At 43.5% G+C, this 20,728-nt stretch overlaps 1 protein-coding gene across 7 annotated transcripts in view; it reads left to right on the plus strand.

The window, feature by feature from the left end:
* RAD54L2 (RAD54 like 2) overlaps positions 1–20,728 on the plus strand; it is a 92,040-nt gene that overhangs the window by 51,793 nt on the left and 19,519 nt on the right. For 5 of the 7 annotated variants that reach the window (XM_027120946.1, XM_027120945.1, XM_027120950.1 and 2 more), the window contains 12 exons: positions 1,302–1,358; positions 11,011–11,212; positions 12,165–12,304; positions 12,774–12,890; positions 13,214–13,440; positions 14,234–14,416; positions 14,553–14,686; positions 16,283–16,479; positions 17,550–17,892; positions 18,577–18,754; positions 19,946–20,188; positions 20,411–20,529. In XM_027120946.1, the coding sequence (XP_026976747.1) occupies positions 1,302–1,358; positions 11,011–11,212; positions 12,165–12,304; positions 12,774–12,890; positions 13,214–13,440; positions 14,234–14,416; positions 14,553–14,686; positions 16,283–16,479; positions 17,550–17,892; positions 18,577–18,754; positions 19,946–20,188; positions 20,411–20,529 (2,140 nt within the window). Of the gene's footprint in view, positions 1–1,301; positions 1,359–11,010; positions 11,213–12,164; positions 12,305–12,773; positions 12,891–13,213; positions 13,441–13,530; positions 13,643–14,233; positions 14,417–14,552; positions 14,687–16,282; positions 16,480–17,549; positions 17,893–18,576; positions 18,755–19,945; positions 20,189–20,410; positions 20,530–20,728 lie in introns of those variants that run through there. The other 2 variants (XM_027120951.1, XM_027120952.1) reach the window with 2 other exon arrangements.

A 20,728-nucleotide genomic window follows, 5' to 3' on the forward strand; every position in this document is an offset into this window, starting at 1 on the left:
AACCAGAGATCGAATCCGTGTCCCCTGCATTGGAAGGTGGATTCTTTACCGCTGGACCACCAGGGAAGTCCCTGTTTTCATTTCTTTTAGATAAAATATCAATAAGTGAATTACTGGGTCATATGGTAGGTGTATGTTTAACTTTATAAGAAACTGCCAAAATGTTTTCCAACATGACTGTACCTCTTCACACTCCTGTCAGTAGTACGTGAGAGTTCCAGGTGCCCCTCACCACAGTGAGACCAGCTACCATCCATCACCATACAAAATTGTTACAGTATTATTGACTATATTCCCTATACATGTACATTACATCCCCATGACTTATTTATTTTATAGCTGGAAGTTTGTACCTCTTAATCCCCTTCGCCTATTTCCTCTGTCTCCCCATACCCCCTCTGACAACCACCAGTTTGTTCTCTGTATCTATGAGTCTATTTCTGTTTCATTTTGTTTGTTCCTGTTTTGTTTTTTAGATTCCACATACAAGTGAAATATGGTATTTGTTTTTCTCTGACTTATTTCACTTATACCCGCCAGGTCGATCCATGTTGCAACAAATGGCAAGATTTCATTCTTTTTCATGGTTGCGCAGCATTCTCTGCCTCTGGAATCTTGTCCCTTCAACTCCTGGTTGTCTCAGCATCTCTTCAATGCCTTCAAAAGAGTTTTGTTGTTGTTTGTTTGTTTAAATTTGCTAACATATTCCTAGCTGTTCTTGGTGCCACCTTTGGTTTGCCTCACGCTATTCCGTCTTAGCTGGAAGCAGAAGCACCAAGCCAACATTAAAAAAAAAAAAAGTGTGTGTGTTTTTTTGAGATATAATTCACCACTTTAAAGTATACAATTCAGTGGGTTTTAGTATATTCACAAGGTTGTGCAACCATCTCCACTTTCTAATATCAGAACATCCTCACCACCCCAAAAAGAAACCCTGTTACCTGTAAGCAGACACTCCTATTATCCTCTCCCTCAGCCCTTGGCAACCACTGTCCTACTTTCTGTCTGTATAGATGTACCTGTTCTGTGCATTTCTGTAAATGGAATCATACAATATGCTGCCTTTTGTGTCTAACTTTAACTTAGCATAACAACTAAGTCAACTCTGCGTGTGTGGTAAAATATATGTAACGTAAAATTTAGCATTTTAGCTATTTTTAAGTGTACAATACTGTGGCATTAAGTACATTCACATTGTTGTTGCAACCATCACCACTGTCTATCACCAAAATGTTTTCATCATCCCATTCTGAAACTCTGTACCCATTAAACAATTACTCCCCATTCCCTTCTCCCCCCAGCCCTTGCGAACCTTGAGAACCACGATTCTACATTCTGTCTCTATGATTTTAACTACTGTAAGTACCTCATATAAGTGGAGTCATATAGTATTTGTCTTTTTGTGACTGGCTTATTTCACTTAACATAATGTCCTGATTTATCCATGTGGTAGCATGKGTCAGAATTTCCTTCCTTTTGTAAGGAATAATATTCCATTGTATGTCTATATCACATTTTGCTTGTCCTTTCCTCTGTCTGTGGGTACTTGGGCTGCTGTGAACGTGAATGTATAAATATTTCTTTGAGATCCTACTTTCAGTTCTTTTGAGTGTATATCTAGGAGTGGAATGGCTAGATCATATGGTAATTCTATGTTTAATTTTTTGAGGAATTGCCATACTGTTTTCCACAGCAGCTGTACCATTTTACATTCCCACCAACAGTGCATAAGGTTTCTAATTTCTCCACATCCTTGCTAACACTTGTGTTTTTAATAGTAGCTATCCTAATGGGTGTGAGATGGTATGTTATTGTAGTTTTGATTTACAGTTCACTAATGATTAGTGATGCCGAACATCTTGTCATGTGCTTTTTGGCCATTCGTATATCTTCTTTGGGGAAATGACTGTTCATATCCTTTGCCCATTTTTTAATCAGTTTTTTCTTTTGTTATTGAGTTTTAAGAGGTCTCTTTGTGTTCTGGGTATTAATCTCTTAATAAATATATAATTTGCAAATTCTATGTGTTGCCATTTCACTCTGTTCACAGTGTCTTTTTTTTTTTAATTTATTTAATTTTGGCTGCATTGGGTCTTCATGCTGCACAGGCTTTCTCTAGTTGCGGCGAGTGGGGGCTACTCTTTGTTGCGTGGCGCAGGCTTCTCATTATGGTGGCTTCTTTTGTTGCAGAGCATGGGCTCTAGGTGCACGGGCTTCAGTAGATGTGGCCTGCAGGCTCTAGAGTGCAGGCTCAGTAGTTGTGGCGCATGGGCTTAATTGCTCCATGGCATGTGGGATCTTCCTGGACCAGGGCTTGAACCTGGCAGGCGGATTCTTAACTACTGCACCACCAGGGAAGCCCTGTTCATAGTGTCTTTTGATGTGCAAAATTTTAAAGTTTTCATGAAGTCCAGTTTGTTTGTTTGTTTGTTTGTTTCTCTTTTATTGCCTATGCTTTTGGTGTCATATCTAAGAAATCATTGCCAAATCCAATGTCATGAAGTTTTCCCCCTATGTTTTTCTTCTAAGAGTTTCGTAGTTTTAGGCTTTACAGTTAGGTCTTTGATCCATTTTAGTTAATTTTTGTATATGGTAAGGGTCCAGTTTCATTTTTCTGCATGTGGATATCCAGCTTCCTGGTACCATTTGGCAAAGTAACTGCCCTTTTCCTATAGAATGGTATTGGCAGTTTTGTTGAAAATCATTTTGGCCATATATGTGAGAGTTTATTTCTGGGCTCTATTCTATTGCATTGATCTATAGATCTCTATTTATGCCAGTATCACACTGTTTTGATTACTGTAGCTTTGTTGCAAGTTTTGAAATCAGGAATTGTGAGTCCTCCACCTTTGTTCGTTTTCAGGATTGTTTCTGCCTGTTTTTGTAAATAAAGTTTTACTGGAACAGAGCTGCACTCATTCACTCATTTGTTTACGTATGGTTGCTTTTGAGCTACAACAGCACAGTTAAGTAGTTGCAACAGAGACCTTATGGCCCACAAAATCTAAAGTATTTACTCTCTGACTCTTTATAGAAAAAGCTTGCCAATCCCTGAACATTAATACTCTTTGCTCATTTCCCCAGCTGTAGTGGATTATACCACAGATATGTAAATCAAAAGGAAAAATAATTCGTACAAGGGTGCTTATGCCAGTATAGATGTGAATGAAAAATAAAGTACAGCCCAAATGCCCAGCTGCAGGGGAATGACAAAATATTCTGTGGTATGCTGTTAGCTTGCATTAAAATGACATGTGGACTATATCAAAGAAATATTTATATATAAAACAAGTGATTAAAAGTAGAACACAAGGGCTTCCCTGGTGGCGCAGTGGTTGAGAGTCCGCCTGCCAATGCAGGGAACACGGGTTCGTGCCCCGGTCCGGGAAGATCCCACATGCCGCGGAGCGGCTAGACCCGTGAGCCATGGCCGCTGAGCCTGTGCTTCCGGAGCGTGTGCTCCACAACGGGAGAGGCCACAACAGGGAAAAAAAAAAAAAAGTAGAACACAAAATGATGTGTACCGCAAAAAAAAAAAAAGTAGAACACAAAATGATGTGTATTTGTTGATTACCAGTATAAAATAAATGTATATTACCAAATGTGGAAAAGTTGAGACCTAAATAGTTTAGAGGTTAGTGCCTGTTACATTTTATTTTCCATTAAAACTTTAAAGTTAAAAAAACTGTAAATTTTTTATTCTGGAAAATCTCAAACATAATAAAAAAATAGACATAGTTTTGTTGTTTTGTTTTGGGTTTTTTTTGCGTTATGCAGGCCTCTCACTGTTTGTGGCCTGTCCCGTTGCAGAGCACAGGCTCTTTATCATACCTAATTTTTTAAAATCAATAATTCCTTATATCATAAAATATCCAGATAATCCCTGATTATCTTTAAAAAATATTTTTACTGTTAATTTATTAAAATCCCTACAAGGTCTACATTTAGTTGATTTGTCTTTTAAATCTCTTTAGCATATAAACTTTTTAAGTACAGCTAAGATATAACCTACCTCTTTTTTGTTTTCTTTTTCTCCTTGCAACTTATTTATAGAAGAAAAGGATTCACTTGTTCTGCAGTTGCACACATTTCTAGACTTTGCAGATTGTACCCCTATGGTCTTGTTTATCAAGTTTAACATAGTCCTTTGTTCCCTGTATTTTTGCAAACTGGGAATGAGATATCAAGGTGTGTTCAGGTTCAGGTTCAGTGTTTATTTTATTTTATTTTATTTTATTTTATTTTTTTATTTTTTGCTGTACACGGGCCTCTCACTGCTGTGGCCTCTCCCGTTGCGGAGCACAGGCTCCAGACGCGCAGGCTCAGCGGCCATGGCTCACGGGCCTAGCCGTTCCACGGCATGTGGAATCCTCCTGGACCGGGGCACAAACCCATGTCCCCTGCATCGGCAGGCGGACTCTCAACCACTGCGCCACCAGGGAAGACCAGGTTGAGTGTTTTGACACACATACATCATAGGTTGTCGTGCACATATTCTACCACATCACGTCGGGAGGTACATGGTAAGACTTGGAATCCACTGATCTTTGTTTATATAGATGAGATTGAGGAGGAAGAAGAAATGGAATAGCTGGAGAAAGGGCCCTGGAAGTGTTTGTACCTTATACCCCTAATGAATGAAATGTAGGTTTTTTTTTTTCAAAGCTACTCATTTGACTATCATATTTGTTGTGATGGTGTTCATAACTTGTTCCTGAGAAGCTTATGTAAGTGTTCATTGGTGTTTATATAACTCTAGTGATCACTGCTCACAGCTGGCTTGCATGAGGGAGAAAGTTCAGAGGTATCTGCCACCAGGTCTGATTCCATGATCCTGAACTTGGGTGGTAGTAGTCACTGACTTTTAAACCATGAAGACACTAATTTTCCTTTGTCAAAGCACATGTCTCTACCTCCTTGTTGAATCTTTAATCTTTTTTCCTCAGTGACTTTTGGTGGATTATACTCTAGAATTTTGGGGTGGGCTATTTTTTGAAAGTTAAATTAATTATTTCGGTTAGGTTGTAAATTCACATGGTTCAATATTCAGAAGGTACAAAAGAGCACAGTGAAAAGTTATATTTTGACTTAGGGAAATAGCAGTTGTATTATTAAGAATAGTTTAAGATGTAGTGTATATTATAATGTTATGTAGAAACCAGAAACTTCACCGTAAGCATTATGAAGCAGTAATGAAGCACTTGTAAAACACTGACTTACATGACAACAAATTTTAAATATTAGCACATCCATAAACTAAAGCCCCTTTAACAAGCAAATAGTAGTTGTTGAACACAGAAGCTAAGGATTCAAAGAATGCTAGGTGGTAAGGAGCTGATTTAGACCTGTATCCTGTATATAAAGGAAAGGGGAAACCTGTGTCTGAACTCAATGTGCATGAGAATTGTATATACTGTTTGATCATTTAAAAATTACTACTGTGCTTGGCTACATTCAACCCATGCCAGACAGAAATTCACAGCCAAGCCTCACAAGTTGGAATGTCTGATAGTGAATTTGTGACATTCAAAGACTATCAGGTTTTGTTCTTCCTCCTCCCAGGAACAGCCCACTCTGCAAGGTAGAAACCAGAAGAAATAAATACAATAGTTGGCAACAAGTTCCCACTGCCCAACAGATCAAGTTCAAACCCTTTAGACCGATATTCAAGGCCTGCCGTCTATACTCTGACTCTGTTCTGCCTACTCTGTAGCCTTGCCTCCAGGTGTTCCTCCAAGTGGTTACTCAATAAATTTGCTTGTGAAATAGAAACAAAACAAAAGGCCTTAAGGCCAGGAGACCATCAAAGGTCATTATCTAACCAGGTCAAGGGACCCAGCAAAACACCAAGTTGAAGTGTGCCAACACAGCCCTGAGCCTGCTGTCTAGCCATCTATTCCTTTGGGAGGAAAAATTTGATGGCCTCCCAATTAGGAGGGAAGAATTCAGGGCTGTGAGTTAGGAGGAAGGTGACAATAGTACTATATGACAATGCTATGGAAGTATTAGCTCTTTGGAGGAGTGGGAGGCCTGAAGGAATGATAGTCTTTAAGGAAGACCAAGAGTTGCTGAGCTTTCCTCCTATAGGGCTTCAGATGGAAATGAGAGAGGACTGTTTAAGGAGGGTAGTGAATTTGGGAAGACAACTAGCCAGACTTGCAGTTCTACTTTGGAGCTTCTCTTTTAGTTCTCATGTTTGACTGGACACAGGAGCGATGGCACCTTGTCTCCTCAGCAGGTGGAACACGTCCATGAGCCAAGGCCACTTAACCACCCTGGACTCTGCTGTCTTTAGGAGGCCTTTTTTATAAAATGCCTGCTGTGGACCTAGTGGTAATGGAGAGGGGATTGTTTTAACCTCTTGCTCCTGTTAATGATATTGCAGTGTCCCGTCATGAACATTCTTTGGTGCCTCCCTTGACCATTTCCCCTTTGCTGTTCAAAAAGCAAAGGTTATCTACCTGAAATCTTTAGTGGTCTCTCCGTGTAAGAGTCAAGGAAGATGCTTCCAGTGCTGCTTCAGGGGAGTGAATCAACCTGGGCATTCACATGTGAGTGTGTGTGTGTGCATGCACACAGGTCCACACCCACCATCTCCCTCCACCCAGTTTTTACAATGGCCACATTAGCTTCCCCTCCCTACCCAAACACCAGGCAATGGGATATAGAATGCTAGGAATAAAAGGCCTTGGAATTAGTCTTCCCTGGAACAGGGATTGACTTCTGTGCCAGCATCCAAGAAACTTGGCCTGTACCTCTGGTCTGTACCTAAGTTATCCTTGGACAAGGGGCTCCTGGGAAGAGACAGGGAAGTGGTTGTTGGGTTGGAAGGCCACTCGTGCTGCTATTTTGCTTAGTTCATTTTAGCCAATATTGAACTGCATGTACTTTCCTAACCATTCCACCTTGTTTAGAGTATTCCTTTTGCTTATGCTCCTCTACCTGTCTAGAATGTTCTTTTTTTCCTTCCTTTTCTAGCTGGTGCCTACCCATTCTGTTAGATTAAACCCAAGTCTCACCTTTCCCGAGGAAGCGCCCCCATAACCAGTGATAGGCAAGACTAGATTGTGTCCTTTCCCCAAGTGTTATTGCTGTTAGGCATTCCACTGTATACGTATACACATGTTTCCCCACGTGGACCATTCCATCGTGCCTTGGCACAGGGCCTGATACATAGCAGATGCTCAAATGTATGTTAGGCTAAACTAAAAGCAGGGGATGGGAGAGGGAACAGTGTCTGGTTTGCGGCAGTCTCAAGTGGAAAGGTTTAGAATGTGGAGGGGTGTGTGCGTGTAAGAAACACTCATTTTGTAACAACAAAATGCTGTTTTCATATGTCATTTCTGCTTCTCCCTTTGCTTTCTTATTTCTGATCTTTGGTTAGGATATATAACTGAAGTTTGAGTTCTCCATACAAATAAATACTGCTACCTGGCATGGCTGACCAAGCTCCAGAGCTTTGTGCGCTGCCAGACTGTTGAATGTGGTTGTGGGAGTATGGAGTTTGGCAGACCAGGGTTTAAAGAATAATATTTTCCATGAGAGAGCTATTTACATCCTCATTTACACACGTAGGAACTATGGCTCAGAGAAGTTGAACCCATGAACATAGAGCTAGTAAGTGACAAAGCCAGGATTTAACACCAGGATTGCCTGACTACAAAGCTTATTCTCATAACTGTCTGCTCCTGTTTTCCTGCTTATTTCCTGTATACCCATAGGCAAATCTTTTTAACTTTTTAGGGCTTCAGTTTATCATATTTATTTATTTTTAAAATTTATTTATTTATTTTTGGCTGCTTTGGGTCTTCGTTGCTGTGCACAGGCTTTCTTTAGTTGCAGCGAGCGAGGCTACTCTTCGTTGTGGTACGTGGGCTTCTCATTGCGGTGGCTTCTCTTGTTGTGGAGCACGGCCTCTAGGCGCACGGGCTTCAGTAGTTGTGGCACGCGGGCTTCAGTAGTTGTGGTGCATGGGCTTAGTTGTTCCACGGCATGTGGGATCTTCCCGGACCAGGGCTCGAACCCGTGTCACCTGTATTGGCAGGCAGATTCTTAACCACTGAGCCACCAGGGAAGTCCCAGTTTATCATATTTAGAATGAAGGGAGCAAAACTTACCTTGTAGAGTTATTGTAGGAAAGAAAGAAGAAAAGAAACCAAACCCATTCTTTGTACCTGGAATAGTGGTAGTCATAGTAAAAGCAGCAGCTGTTTTATACAATGTTTACTGTGTGCCAGGCATTGTCTTAGCGCTTTATCTAGGCTATCTCATGTAATCATCACTACAACCCTCTGAGACTGAGGAATAACACTACAGTTGTTATTCCCTTTTTATAATTGAGGAACAGAAAGGTTATAATAAGGGGTAGAGTTGGTGTTCACACCCCAGCAGTCTGGCTTCAGTGTCTATACTGAACCCCTGTGCTCTGTTATCTCTTGCGAAACATTAGTTTCCAGCTCCATGTTGTTCTAGAATCTGACATTAATATGAAATAGACCATAGGGAACCCAGAATGGTAATAGGGCCAGGAGGGGCTACACCAAGCCATGGAAGGTGAGCAGTAACAGAATGTCTGGGACACTCATGATTCTCTGACTCAGCCACTGACTGGTGAGACGGCCCTTTGGTATTTTTTGGTGGTTGAGTGCATAGGATGATGACCCATGGTAAGTCTTTTTTTCAGCTTGGGGATATCAGCTTACTGGTTCACTCATTGAGGTCTGTGGCAGCCCTGGCCTCCCTTTACCAAAGTCTACAGGGTTGCATGTTTCTTCTTGAGTCCATACTGACATGTGTTTTTTGTTTTGTTTTGTTTTTTGCGGCACGCGGGCCTCTCACTGTTGTGGCCTCTCCCGTTGCGGAGCACAGCCTCCGGACGCGCAGGCTCAGCGGCCATGGCTCACGGGCCCAGCCGCTCTGCGGCATGTGGGATCCTCCTGGACCGGGGCACGAACCCGTGTCCCCTGCATCAGCAGGCGGACTCTCAACCACTGCGCCACCAGGGAAGCCCTGACATGTTTTTTTAAATGTTGAATATATAAATGAGGGAGAAGGGACAAATCTCCCTTACAGAAAAATTGCAGATAATAAATGTAGATGGAAAGAGGGAAATAGAAAACCACCATTAGAACACCACAGTAATAATTGCTCTAGGTAAGATCCACTGATGAATGTTATAATTAGTGGATGAAACTTTTAAGGATATTTGTGTTCTGAAAGCCTCAAATAACGCCCCCCAAGCTTTTTTGTATGTGGTTTTAATATATGTCCAGAAATTCTTTGATGCCCCTCCCTCCAGGAAATGGAGCTTAATTCTCTTCCCCCTGAATGTGGGCCAGGCTTAGTGATTGGCCTCTTAAGAATAAAATATGGAAAGGGAAACATAGTAATTTTACAGTGGAGAAATCTGGCAGACACCACTTCAAGGTTAATGTCACCAGTAATAAGTCATGTTGATATCATGTACCCTGATAAGATGTGATGAGAAGAGCACTTCACCTCTGTGGTATTCTTTCCTAAAAGTCATAACCCCAATCTAATCATCAGACAAACCCAAATTGGGGGACAGTCTACAAAACACCTGACCAGTACTCTTCAAAAAAGTATCAAGGTTGGGAGTTCCCTGGTGGTCCAGTGGTTTGGATTTGGCGTTGTCACTGCCGGAGCCTGGGTTCAAACTTAGGGAACTAAGATTGCACAAGTCCCTTGGTAGGGACAAAAAAAAAAAAAAATCAACGTCATGAAAGACAAGAATAGGCTGAGAAACTGCTGCAGTTTAGGGAAGACTAAAAAGACATGAAAGCTAAACACAATATAGTATCCTAGATAGGATCCTATAACAGAAAAAGACACTAGTGGAAAACTGGTAAATCCAAAATAACAAACAAAAATAATACCAACAAAAAACAAAACTTCCTGAGTCCTTCCTGCCTGAGAGCCAAGTGGCATGGACTAGAGCACCTCAGTTTCAGCATTTCTGTTCTTATTCTGAATTCCTCTTACCTTTGGGAAAGACCTTTTGGTTGTGTAGTGCTTGTATCTGGGAGGCTGTGGCAGACTTGGGGACAGGTCTTTGTGATTGTCAAAGCCTGCCCATCCAGTGAACAGAATGCAGCTCAGCAAATGAGGAGAGGGATGTGCACATAGACCCCAGTTCTTGCTGGTGGTTGATACCACAAACGACATTCCCTCTGTCAGGAATTTCTTCCCCTTTTTCCCCTGTCCCCAAGGCAATAATACCATTAGACATTCTGTTCATCTTTTAAATTCTCACTTACATTTTACCTCCCATATAATTCCTTGTGTGATCATACCATGAAATAGTACCTTTCATAGCCCAATTATTCTTGGTTTAGCTAATTACCTTTGGCTGAAAAATGGTACCTTAAACTTTGAAGGTCTTTAGGTCAGTTTCCCTGCCCCTCTTGTATTTAGCACACCTTGCCTTATTATGTCTAGAAAACAAACTCCTTAAAGGGAAGGAATTTAGAAATATTCCTTGAAGCATCTAGGACAGTGCTTGCCATGTTGTAATCCCTCATTAAATGGTTGGTAAATTGAATGAATCCTTTAATACACTGAAGGGAGGAGTGGTCTCCCTGTTGGCAGATGAGACTTGCTTAGAGTCATACAAATGAGTGTGAGCTGTATTGGGAACTCAGTTGTCCCTTTCTGAGTAGTCTGAGACCATGACACTTCCTCACTCTGATCATAGTGCTAAATTATATCAAGAGTGATGGCTATCATTTGTTGTGAGCCTACTCTGGGGGCCAGGCCTGGTTCTAAGCATGCACACTATTTAGTCCTCACAACAGGTCTGCAGTGTGGACATTACTATACTCATTTTATAGATAAGTCCATTGAGGTTCAGAGAGATGTAACTTGCTTTATTGGATCACCAGCTAATAAGTTGCTGAGTTGAGATTTGAACCCTGGTGTGTCTGGCATCAAAACCCACTCTTCCTCCAGTAAAGGTTGGTCCCTGGCACCTCTTTCCCTTTGTCTCTTCAGACCCATCCCTGGAAGACATGTGTGGCACTGAGTGTGCCCAGCTGGGGGAAGATGGGCAGCGGCCACCGCGGTGCACTTCAACTACCTCATCTCAGTCTGAGCCTTCAGAGCAGCTTAGGCGCCACCAAGGCAAGAGCCTTGCCTCCGAGGACCCCAAAAAGAAGAGAGCTCAGAAGCCCTCCCACATGAGGAGAAACATACGGTGAGCTATGCTCTGGGTAAGAGGGGAAGAGAGGGAATAGAAGTATTACCTTCATTTGAAGGCTGTCAGTAGCAAAAGGACTGGTTTGAGCAGGAGAGTCCGATTTCCCAAGGAGAAAAGTATAAGTTGTGTGCCCCAATTAATAGTGAAGATGCAGCTCAGGACCACTGGGTCTGGGCTATCAGAGGATACAGGGCTGAAGTGGATGGCACTCGAGCACCCCTGGAGAGTGTCCTACTCTTTGGAGGCCCGGGAAGCAGCCATAGCATGCTCTGGTTGGACTCTGGTTTCTTCCTTTATTTTTTCCTTATGTCTCAAAATAAGAGGAGATAAAAGAAGTTGAGTTCTTATTTTCTTAGAACTCAACATCAGTTGGAAGACAACTGTCTGGTCCAAAGCAGGGCTTCTTCCTTGAGCTAAGAGATCAGCAGATGTGAACTTCCTTAACTATCCAAATCCCCAATAGTCCTTTCTTCTACCAATGACAATTTTGCTGTTGAAAGGAGATAAATATTTTTTTCCTCCTACCCTCATTTTTTTTTTAAACATAATGATGACTTGAAAATTTACTTTAAGTTTGGGAAATAAGGATGTAGAATCATCCATAATCCTACTTTCCCATATAACACCTCTGTTTTTTATACTGCTTTCCAGCTTTATGAATTACATATTACTCTATTTCACTCTTGATCTGTTATGTGCAGAGATGATTCAGCAGGGGCACCTGTCAGGAAGTTAAATAATATGAAAAACATATTAGCCCAGAACCACCTGAGCCTTGAAGTCCCATTTATTTTTTTACCTTGCCCATTTCATGGGTGTAGTGGGACTGATATGGCTTCTCCCACCTCAGCTCTCTGAGCCCAGCAATGATGGTTTCCCTCTTTATCTTGACATTACATTGCCCAAATCTCAAGTGAACCCAAGTACTCTCTCTTATTTAAATGTTTAGCAAGCTGCTCCGGGAGGATCAGTTGGAGCCAGTTACCAAAGCAGCACAACAGGAAGAATTGGAAAGAAGAAAACGCCTGGAACAGCAGAGGAAGGATTACGCAGCCCCCATTCCCACCGTTCCCCTGGAGTTCCTTCCCGGTAAGCAGTGGAGGTGGCAGGAAAGGCCCCGCGCTGCAGGGAGAAGAGACCCTCAGTGCACACTGTGGTGAAGGACAGAGCTGGAATAAGATGGTGGCCTCTCAGGAATCCTTTCAATCCATTCAGTTTCTTAGAAGCACATGATCAGAAGGATCTCATTTGAAAAGTAAGATGGATAAAAATGTACCTCCTCAAATTGATGTTATTTAGATTTTCATCCATAACTTTGGATGTTAACATGCCAAGGGATTAGGACATTTTCTAGTGGTCAGGTGAATACTAGGAAGTAAGAGCCAGTAGAGAAAAGGGAATTTGGGAAGAAGACTGGGGTTTTTCAGATGCCCTCTACTTGTCTTCTCAGGGGATAGTTCCCCAGAGAGCAACAAAGGAGGAGGATGGCAAATCATTTGGGAAAATATGTTTGAGCTAAATGTGGTTTTGACATTCCCTTCCATCTTTTTTTCCCCAGAGGAAATTGTCTTAAGAGCAAGTGATGGACCCCAACTGCCTCCTCGGGTCTTGACCCAGGAAGTGATTTGTTTGGACAGTAGCAGTGGCAGTGAGGATGAAAAAAGCAGTCGAGATGGTAAGATTGAGCCAGAGGTGCCCCTCCTTCCTCCTGACCCAGTGTTTGCCCTGAGAGATTGGCTGTACCTTTGAATAGAAGATTGTTCAGTCCTTCCTCATTCAGTCTGGGGTCTGACTGTGACAAATTTCCCTGAGTCTCCTTGGTAAATATAAGTTTTCCCCTTGTCTTAACATGAAGCTAAAAGAGAGAAATAATAGAAACAAAAATTTTTACAAGTGATAACAAGTTCTAACTTTGTTTCCATGCTCTCCTGTTTTAACAACGAGCAGTAAATTATCTCTGCTTCCTGAGTTTTTGTTGTGTTTTGTTGGCTGCCTCAGAGGTGATTGAATTGAGCTCTGGAGAGGAGGACACTCTGCACATTGTGGACAGCAGTGAGTCTGTCAGTGAGGAGGATGAGGAAGAGGAGAAAGGAGGCACCCATGTGAATGACGTCTTAAACCAGCGCGATGCTCTGGGGCGGGTCCTTGTCAACTTGAACCACCCTCCGGAGGAGGAGAATGTCTTCCTGGCCCCGCAGTTGGCACGGGCAGTGAAACCGCATCAGGTACAGCAAATCTGGACTCTTCTCTTGGTCTCCTTTCAGCTTCCTTGCTGTGGACGTCACCCGCATCACAGCCTGTGAAGTACTTGTTTGGTACCATGAGCAGCTATTGGAAAGGCCTGATTCTTCCTCCTAGCAGTTGATGCTTCAGGATTCCTGATGAATGGGAAGGGACAAGCCTGAGAGATGCCCTATCATGTAGAAGGTGCTAATCTTTTGGCTGAATAATCTTGAGCCTCCTTCTGTGAGATCTGAAAGACTGATTGAGATACTCTCTGGAGAGCAGTGCTTTGATTAGGGAGTTGTGGCTCTGGAAGAGATGTGAGAACTCAGAAGTCTGAGGGACTTTCTGATAGGAAGGATCAGAGTAGTTTGTGTTGACCCAGAACCTGGAACCAGGACCAGTGAGTGAAAGCTCTGTGAAGGCAGAGGTTGACTCAACGTAAGAACTCTTAACAGTAAGAATAGCTCCTCGTGAAATGGGCTGCCTTGAGGTGAGCAGCCAAGGTCAGCCAGACCAAGCCTAAGTGAAGGACCCAGTCAGGAATTTGGTACTCAAGATTCTTGCCTCAGATGGGCCACTATACCAGGGGAATGCTTTTCTGTGTTTTCTCCGAGAAGAACGTCACCAGCCAATAAACTAGTCAGGGTTCAGGGAAACTTCTGCAGCCATCCACACCAGCTCTCTGGTATAATGTCTGCTCATTTACTTAATTCTGACTACTTCCAAAGTAAGTAAACTAGACCCCTGGTCTTTGCCAGCCAAAGATATTTGTTTGTGTTTGTTCCCTGTCAGATTGGTGGGATCCGGTTCCTGTATGATAACCTGGTTGAGTCCTTGGAGCGATTTAAGACCAGTAGTGGCTTTGGCTGTATCCTGGCCCACAGCATGGGACTGGGGAAAACTTTGCAAGTGATCTCCTTCATCGATGTCCTCTTCCGCCACACGCCAGCCAAAACCGTCCTTGCCATTGTGCCGGTAAGTGGGAAGGCACCACTTGGTCACCCCTCTGCAGAGCTCTGGAGTAATGCCTTACTGGGCACTAAAAAGCCTTATGAGCTCAGCTCTGAGCTTGTTCCCTAAAACTCTCTTTTTGGACTTGACTTTCTGATAGGTTAATACTCTTCAGAACTGGCTGGCAGAGTTCAACATGTGGCTCCCAGCTCCTGAAGCCCTTCCAGCTGACAACAAGCCTGAAGAAGTCCAGCCTCGGTTCTTTAAAGTTCACATCTTGAATGATGAGCACAAGTAGGTGGCCTGCCCTCTCCTCTCTGCCCCTTTCCTTTTATTTTTTTTATTATTATTTTAAAATTTTTATTTATTTTATTTATTTACTTTTGGCTGGCTTGGGTCTTCGTTGCTGTGCGCAGGCCTTCTCTAGTTGCGGTGAGCAAGGGCTACTCTTTGTTGCAGTGTGCAGGCTTCTCGTTGCGGTGGCTTCTCTTGTTGCAGAGTGCGGGCTTCAGTAGTTGCGGCACATGGGCTCAGTAGTTGTGGCTCACGGGCTCTAGAGCGCAGGCTCAGTAGTTGTGGTGCACGGGCTTAATTGCTCCATGGCATGTGGGACCTTCCCGGATCAGGGCTTGAATCTGTGTCCCCTGCATTGGCAGGCAGATTCTTAACCACTGCGCCACCAGGGAAGGTCCCCCCCTTTCCTTTTAGACTTCTTCCCAGGATCTGGATGTCAAGGCAGTCTATCTGGGTATGTGCCTGTCCTCCCAGATTCCTTTTGGTTTCTTGATGTATCCCCCTCTCTCTTCTTGCTACTCATTTTTTCTCTGCCTAGTTTTTCAGTAAAGTCAGAGTCATGTAGCCTGGAAAATTTCTTGTATTCTGCTTGAAGATGTTTTTATATCCTGAAAAATCTGTGTACATGGTCACGTTTTCCCACGTGTATAGTAATAAAATTCAACATGATAAAATGAAACTTTCCATCTCCTAACTTTTCACCTCTTACATTTATCTTTTATTAGAAACCTAATCACCAGTCTCTTCTTTTAAGCACCAATCTATATTTGACCTTTAACAGTACAACTTCCAGGCTTTGAAAGGTGCAAACCTTTTTTTGTTTCAGATTTAAAGAAAATTATTTATATTTCCATTCCGTAAATTCAACCTGGTTTCCAAAAATCTAAAGCTATTTCTTGATCCAAGCCAGCAATCCATGCTACCCTTTCCCCTCGTTGATATGGATAATTGAGAAGGTAGACTTTCTTTTCTGCAGAGACCACCTTTTGTGATGTTTGGTCACACACATCAAAATGAGGAGACTATGAGTGGCCCCACTGGTGGCTGATCACCTGCTCTTTCCTAGATTTCAGGACTGTCAGTCCACACAGCAGTCAATGAAATACAGCCAGGGCTCAATTGTTTAGGAGTAGAGGGACTGTGCTGAGTGGCATCCGGTCTCTGCTGTTCTTTTTCCTTTACTGTGCGTCCTTGGCTCTTCATTCACGAGGACCTGGGCAGGTGAAAGGCAGAATGTTGCCCTTGCTTTTACTACTTAGTATTCATTGTGGGAATAACTTGAAATTCTCCCTCAAATGTAGAATTGTAGTCATGAATGTACATCCAGGGAGGTTGTCACTTTTGCTTGTCTTGTGCCATTGAATTTCTGTTTTTTGTTATTTAACCGTCATCAGTGAACCAGTCCATCCTTAGTGCAATTAGTGTCTCTAGAATGGTGGGAAAGTCCTTGGGCAGCTGGCCAGCCCTGTGATGCTGCCACATGAAGTCTTTGGCAATAAGGACTTCTGAATGTACATGAACACAGCTTTGACTGTGAGGAATTTTTCCTGGGGAGCAGGGGAAGCAATAATACTTTCTTTCTGTTCACTCTTGCAGGACAATGGCAGCTCGTGCTAAAGTGATGGCTGATTGGGTGTCAGAGGGTGGGGTGCTGCTGATGGGGTACGAAATGTACAGACTCCTCACCCTGAAGAAATCCTTTGCCACAGGTAGACCGAAGAAAACCAAGAAACGTTCTCACCCGGTCATCATTGATCTGGATGAGGAAGATCGACAGCAGGAGTTTCGAAGAGGTGAGCAGCCTCTCTGGGAATACTCTAAAGGGTGATCCAGGGGAAAAGAAGTAGTGTCTGCTATAGCACCTAGTCAAATGGGAAGCATTATTGATGTGAGTTGTATTGACATGAACCAGAAATCCTGGTCCCCGAGGTAGGTGGGATGACCTGCACTGGCTCTCAGAAGGTATTGCTTTCTCTGCAGGCAGTGGAATTCTGGGTAGGCCAGGCCACAGGCTGGCATGGGGGAGACTCCCCTGTGTCTTTCATAGAATAGTTAGAAGAGTAACTGCTCCCTTCACCACTTCCCAGAGATGTTGTGAGATAGCATTAAGAAAATATAAAGTATTTAAATCGCTAATATACAGAGTAGTAATAATGTTGTTTGTGGATTTATAAAAGAAGAATTTATCCCAATTTTCTTGTTTTTTGGTGAAAGCCATTTTTCTCATAGTTCTAGTTCTGTTCCCTCTTCTATGGGCCCTTGGTCTATTTGGGGAAGAAAATTTTTTTTAAGGTTCAGAGGCTGTTTCATTTTATAGATCTCTTCATCTATGAGATTCTGTTTTTTGGGTTTGCTTCTGTGGCTGAATTTGCCATTTAGCGTTGACTGGCGAGTAACTCCAGGAAGACCTTGTGCTTTAGTTAGTTCCCACCAGCCAGCTCTCAGATGGCACCAAGACAATGGTGAGAGCCAGTGGAAGTGTCTGGATTATTCCCATCAAAATCATCCAGACTCATTTTTAATCCTAGGCTGGTACTCTGTAAAGTCATGCTGTCTGCTACCTAGTTGGTATAAGCCCTAGGAATGCAAGTCAGTTTTACTCTTAGCCTAAAGGGAAAAAAATTAAGGAAAGGAAAGAGGGAAAAGGGATATTTACTGCAAGAGTCAATAGGCCAGGTTAATGTGTCACACCAAATGCACAGGAGCTTGAATGGCTGGCTCCCTTTCACCAATGGGGGCTGACTCTTGCTTTCCTGCTTCCTTCATTTCTTCTGTCTCCTCCAGGGTGCACCCCTACTTCTCATATTGTTGACTAAGAGCAGACCCTCTCACCCTCTTACTCCGGATCCTCTTCCCTCCCTAGAGTTTGAGAAGGCCTTATGCCGCCCTGGCCCTGATGTGGTAATCTGTGACGAGGGACACCGCATCAAAAACTGCCAGGCCAGCACCTCACAGGCCCTGAAGAACATTCGCTCTCGCCGCCGGGTGGTGCTGACTGGATACCCCCTGCAGAACAACCTCATCGAGTACTGGTGCATGGTGGACTTTGTGCGCCCAGACTTCCTTGGCACCCGGCAGGAGTTCAGCAACATGTTTGAGCGCCCCATCCTGAATGGACAGTGTATTGACAGCACGCCTCAGGATGTCCGCCTCATGCGGTACCGGAGCCATGTCCTGCACAGCCTCCTGGAGGGCTTTGTGCAGAGGTGAGCCATCCTCAGGGCTGTGTTTTCTAAATCCTTGGAGAGCCCTGGTGGAATAGACATGACAAGGCTTTCCTGAAGGGGAAAGGTGGTAACAGTGGGAGGGCCCCTTTCTAGTAGGGCAATAGTACAACTTTCCTTTTACTGAATAGCTTTTCCTGAATAGCTAGCAGACGGTGGATATCCAATATTTCAATCTCTGAGTCTGGTCCAGAAGTGCTTTTCTCAGAAGTTAATCTTTGAGGTTACTAGGGATATCTGCCTTACTTGCTGAGAGAAGCAGGAGACAGCTACCATTCTAATGACTTGAGTGAAAGAATAAAGTGGTGGTTCTCAGGGGTATGGCTTCACCAGTTTCAGCATCTTAGAAGATGTAGGTTAGGCCAGTCTGAAGCATCTCCTTGTTTTTCCTTGTTAAGATGGCATGTGTGGAGAAAGCTTAGAGAAGCAGCCCTAGATTAGGGTAAGAACCTGGAGTTCCCAGGTCACTCTGCCTCTTTGCTTTAGTTTTTATACTCAAAATAAGTTTCTTGATGGTTGCTGAGCCAATCCGCATTATGGTAAGGCTGTTGTGAATGTTGAGATCCTAAAGAAGGCGGTGTGGCAGAAATGCAGGGTTCTGTTTTTATCCTGCACTGACCCCTCCTGGGCACACTGCCTTGTCAATTCTGATCTGTACCTTTGTAGGAGAGGCCACACTGTGCTGAAGATTCATCTCCCTGCCAAGGAAGAAAATGTGATCCTGGTGCGACTCTCTAAGATCCAGCGAGATTTGTATACACAGTTCATGGACCGCTTCCGGGACTGTGGTAGCAGCGGCTGGCTGGGGCTGAACCCTCTCAAGGCTTTCTGTGTCTGCTGCAAGGTGTGTTGAGGCCTCAGGGAATACTAAGACACAGACTAAGGATGCTCACGGTCCCAAGGGAGTTGTTCCTGCTGGGAGTCCTTGATAAAGGAAGAAGTTCACTGAATTGAGGGCTCCAAGGCAAGACAGTTCCCGGGAGTGCCACTCATAGACTATAATGTAAATGGTGCCCCTTGCAAATGTGCAACTTGTTATACCAAACTTGAGAAGTCACTTCCTTTCTCACTGATTTTTTTCACCTGAGAAATGGAGTGATGGTGGAACATCGTGGGACAAAATTTTTGACTGCTAGCGTAATCAGGATTCAAGAAATACATAGCATAGACACATTATTAGGGATACCTTCCATTTGATTCTGTATTTAATCAGATCAAGATCTCTTTCATTCTGATAATGCTTAAGATGGTTTGGGGACAGCAAGGCCTAGGTGTCTTTAGCACTGAGCCTCGTGAACAGGTTGATGGACCCTGACTTGTCTTTGACCTGGCCAGATGCTCTCTGTTGCCTCACAAAGGATCTGTTTCTTTGACAGCTCTCAACCAACCTGTTGGATATTATTTCCAATTGAGCACTGCTTTAATAAGTCAGCTGAAGGTGTGTGTCTGGGGACAGATGGGTTTCAAAATATTTCTTTTGTACCCACAGTCCTAGACCAGGGCAAGCAAGCTAAAGCAGACATGGTCTTGGGGATGCTGCGGTGCATACATACCCTTCCCACGCCCCCCCTCTCTTTCCCCTGGAATTCTCAACTCCTGCCACGAATAGTCCGTGAAATGACTTACGGTTGATCATCTGTAAGTTAGATACATTTGTCCATAGGGAGAGATTGGTCTTGTTTCATAGTTTCATACAGTAGTTGGCTGTAGCCACATGGTGAAACAGGAATGTTCTTGTTGTTGCTTAAATAAGAATGCAAGACTTGTGACACAGCCTTTTTGGTTGTGTACCAATCATACTGGCATGCCTCCTGGTGTGAATTCTCCCATTCATGTATCATAGCAATCAGAGTTGGTTACTGAAAATGAATGTGCAGGCTCTTTGACCATGAGGGGGTTGGGGAGACATTAATTTTTGGTGTGACTATGTGCTGTGGGAGGTGTGTGTTTGAATAACTGCATGTTTCCAGACTCCCTGGGACACCCTTAGATTGTTCTCTGCCCTATGCTTCCTCCCCTTTAACTTGAACCTCAGATCTGGAATCACCCCGACGTGCTGTACGAAGCCCTTCAGAAGGAGAACCTGGCCAATGAGCAAGACTTAGACGTGGAAGAGCTTGGTTCATCAGCGACTAGTGCCCGCTGCCCTTCACAGGGAACAAAAGGCAAGAGTGAGGACAGCGCCTCAATGGGAGAGGCGACCAATAGCAAGTTCCTACAAGGGGTCGGCTTTAACCCTTTCCAGGAGCGAGGCAACAACATTGTCACATATGAATGGGTGAGTCAAGCAGATACTTTTGTGGCCATAAACCACTGCTGAGAAGGGATTGTGCAAAGCTTTCGTGGGGAGAGGGTGGGTCTTGCGCAGTGCACTGTACTGCTAAGGTCTGCAGGGAACTATTAAGGTTGTCCGTGAGCTGCTGCCTTTGAGGGAGAGAATTGTATTTCTAGTAATCTGACCATGGACCTGCTCCAAGCTGCCTCATTTCCTCTCCTATAGGCCAAGGACCTTTTGACTAATTACCAGACTGGTGTCTTAGAGAACTCTCCCAAGATGGTACTGCTTTTCCACCTGATTGAGGAAAGTGTGAAGCTTGGAGACAAGATCCTTGTGTTCAGGTAGGAAGAGAAAGTGCCGAGTGTGTGTCTTTGGTAAAGAGTGATACAACCCCTGCAGAGTGAGACCATCCGGGGTTGCACCAGCGCCCTTTTATCTCCATGCCTCTGCAACCAGTGCTTCTTGTGAGGACCTTCTTGCATTTCTTCTCTTTCTTAGAGTTTCTTTTTTTATCCAATGCAATTTCTCTGCAAAGAACAA

The sequence above is a fragment of the Aethalodelphis obliquidens genome, unplaced genomic scaffold (genome assembly GCF_003676395.1).
Source record: "Aethalodelphis obliquidens isolate GAN/ISIS:26980383/991018 unplaced genomic scaffold, ASM367639v1 scaffold22, whole genome shotgun sequence".
NCBI lineage: Eukaryota > Metazoa > Chordata > Mammalia > Artiodactyla > Delphinidae > Aethalodelphis > Aethalodelphis obliquidens.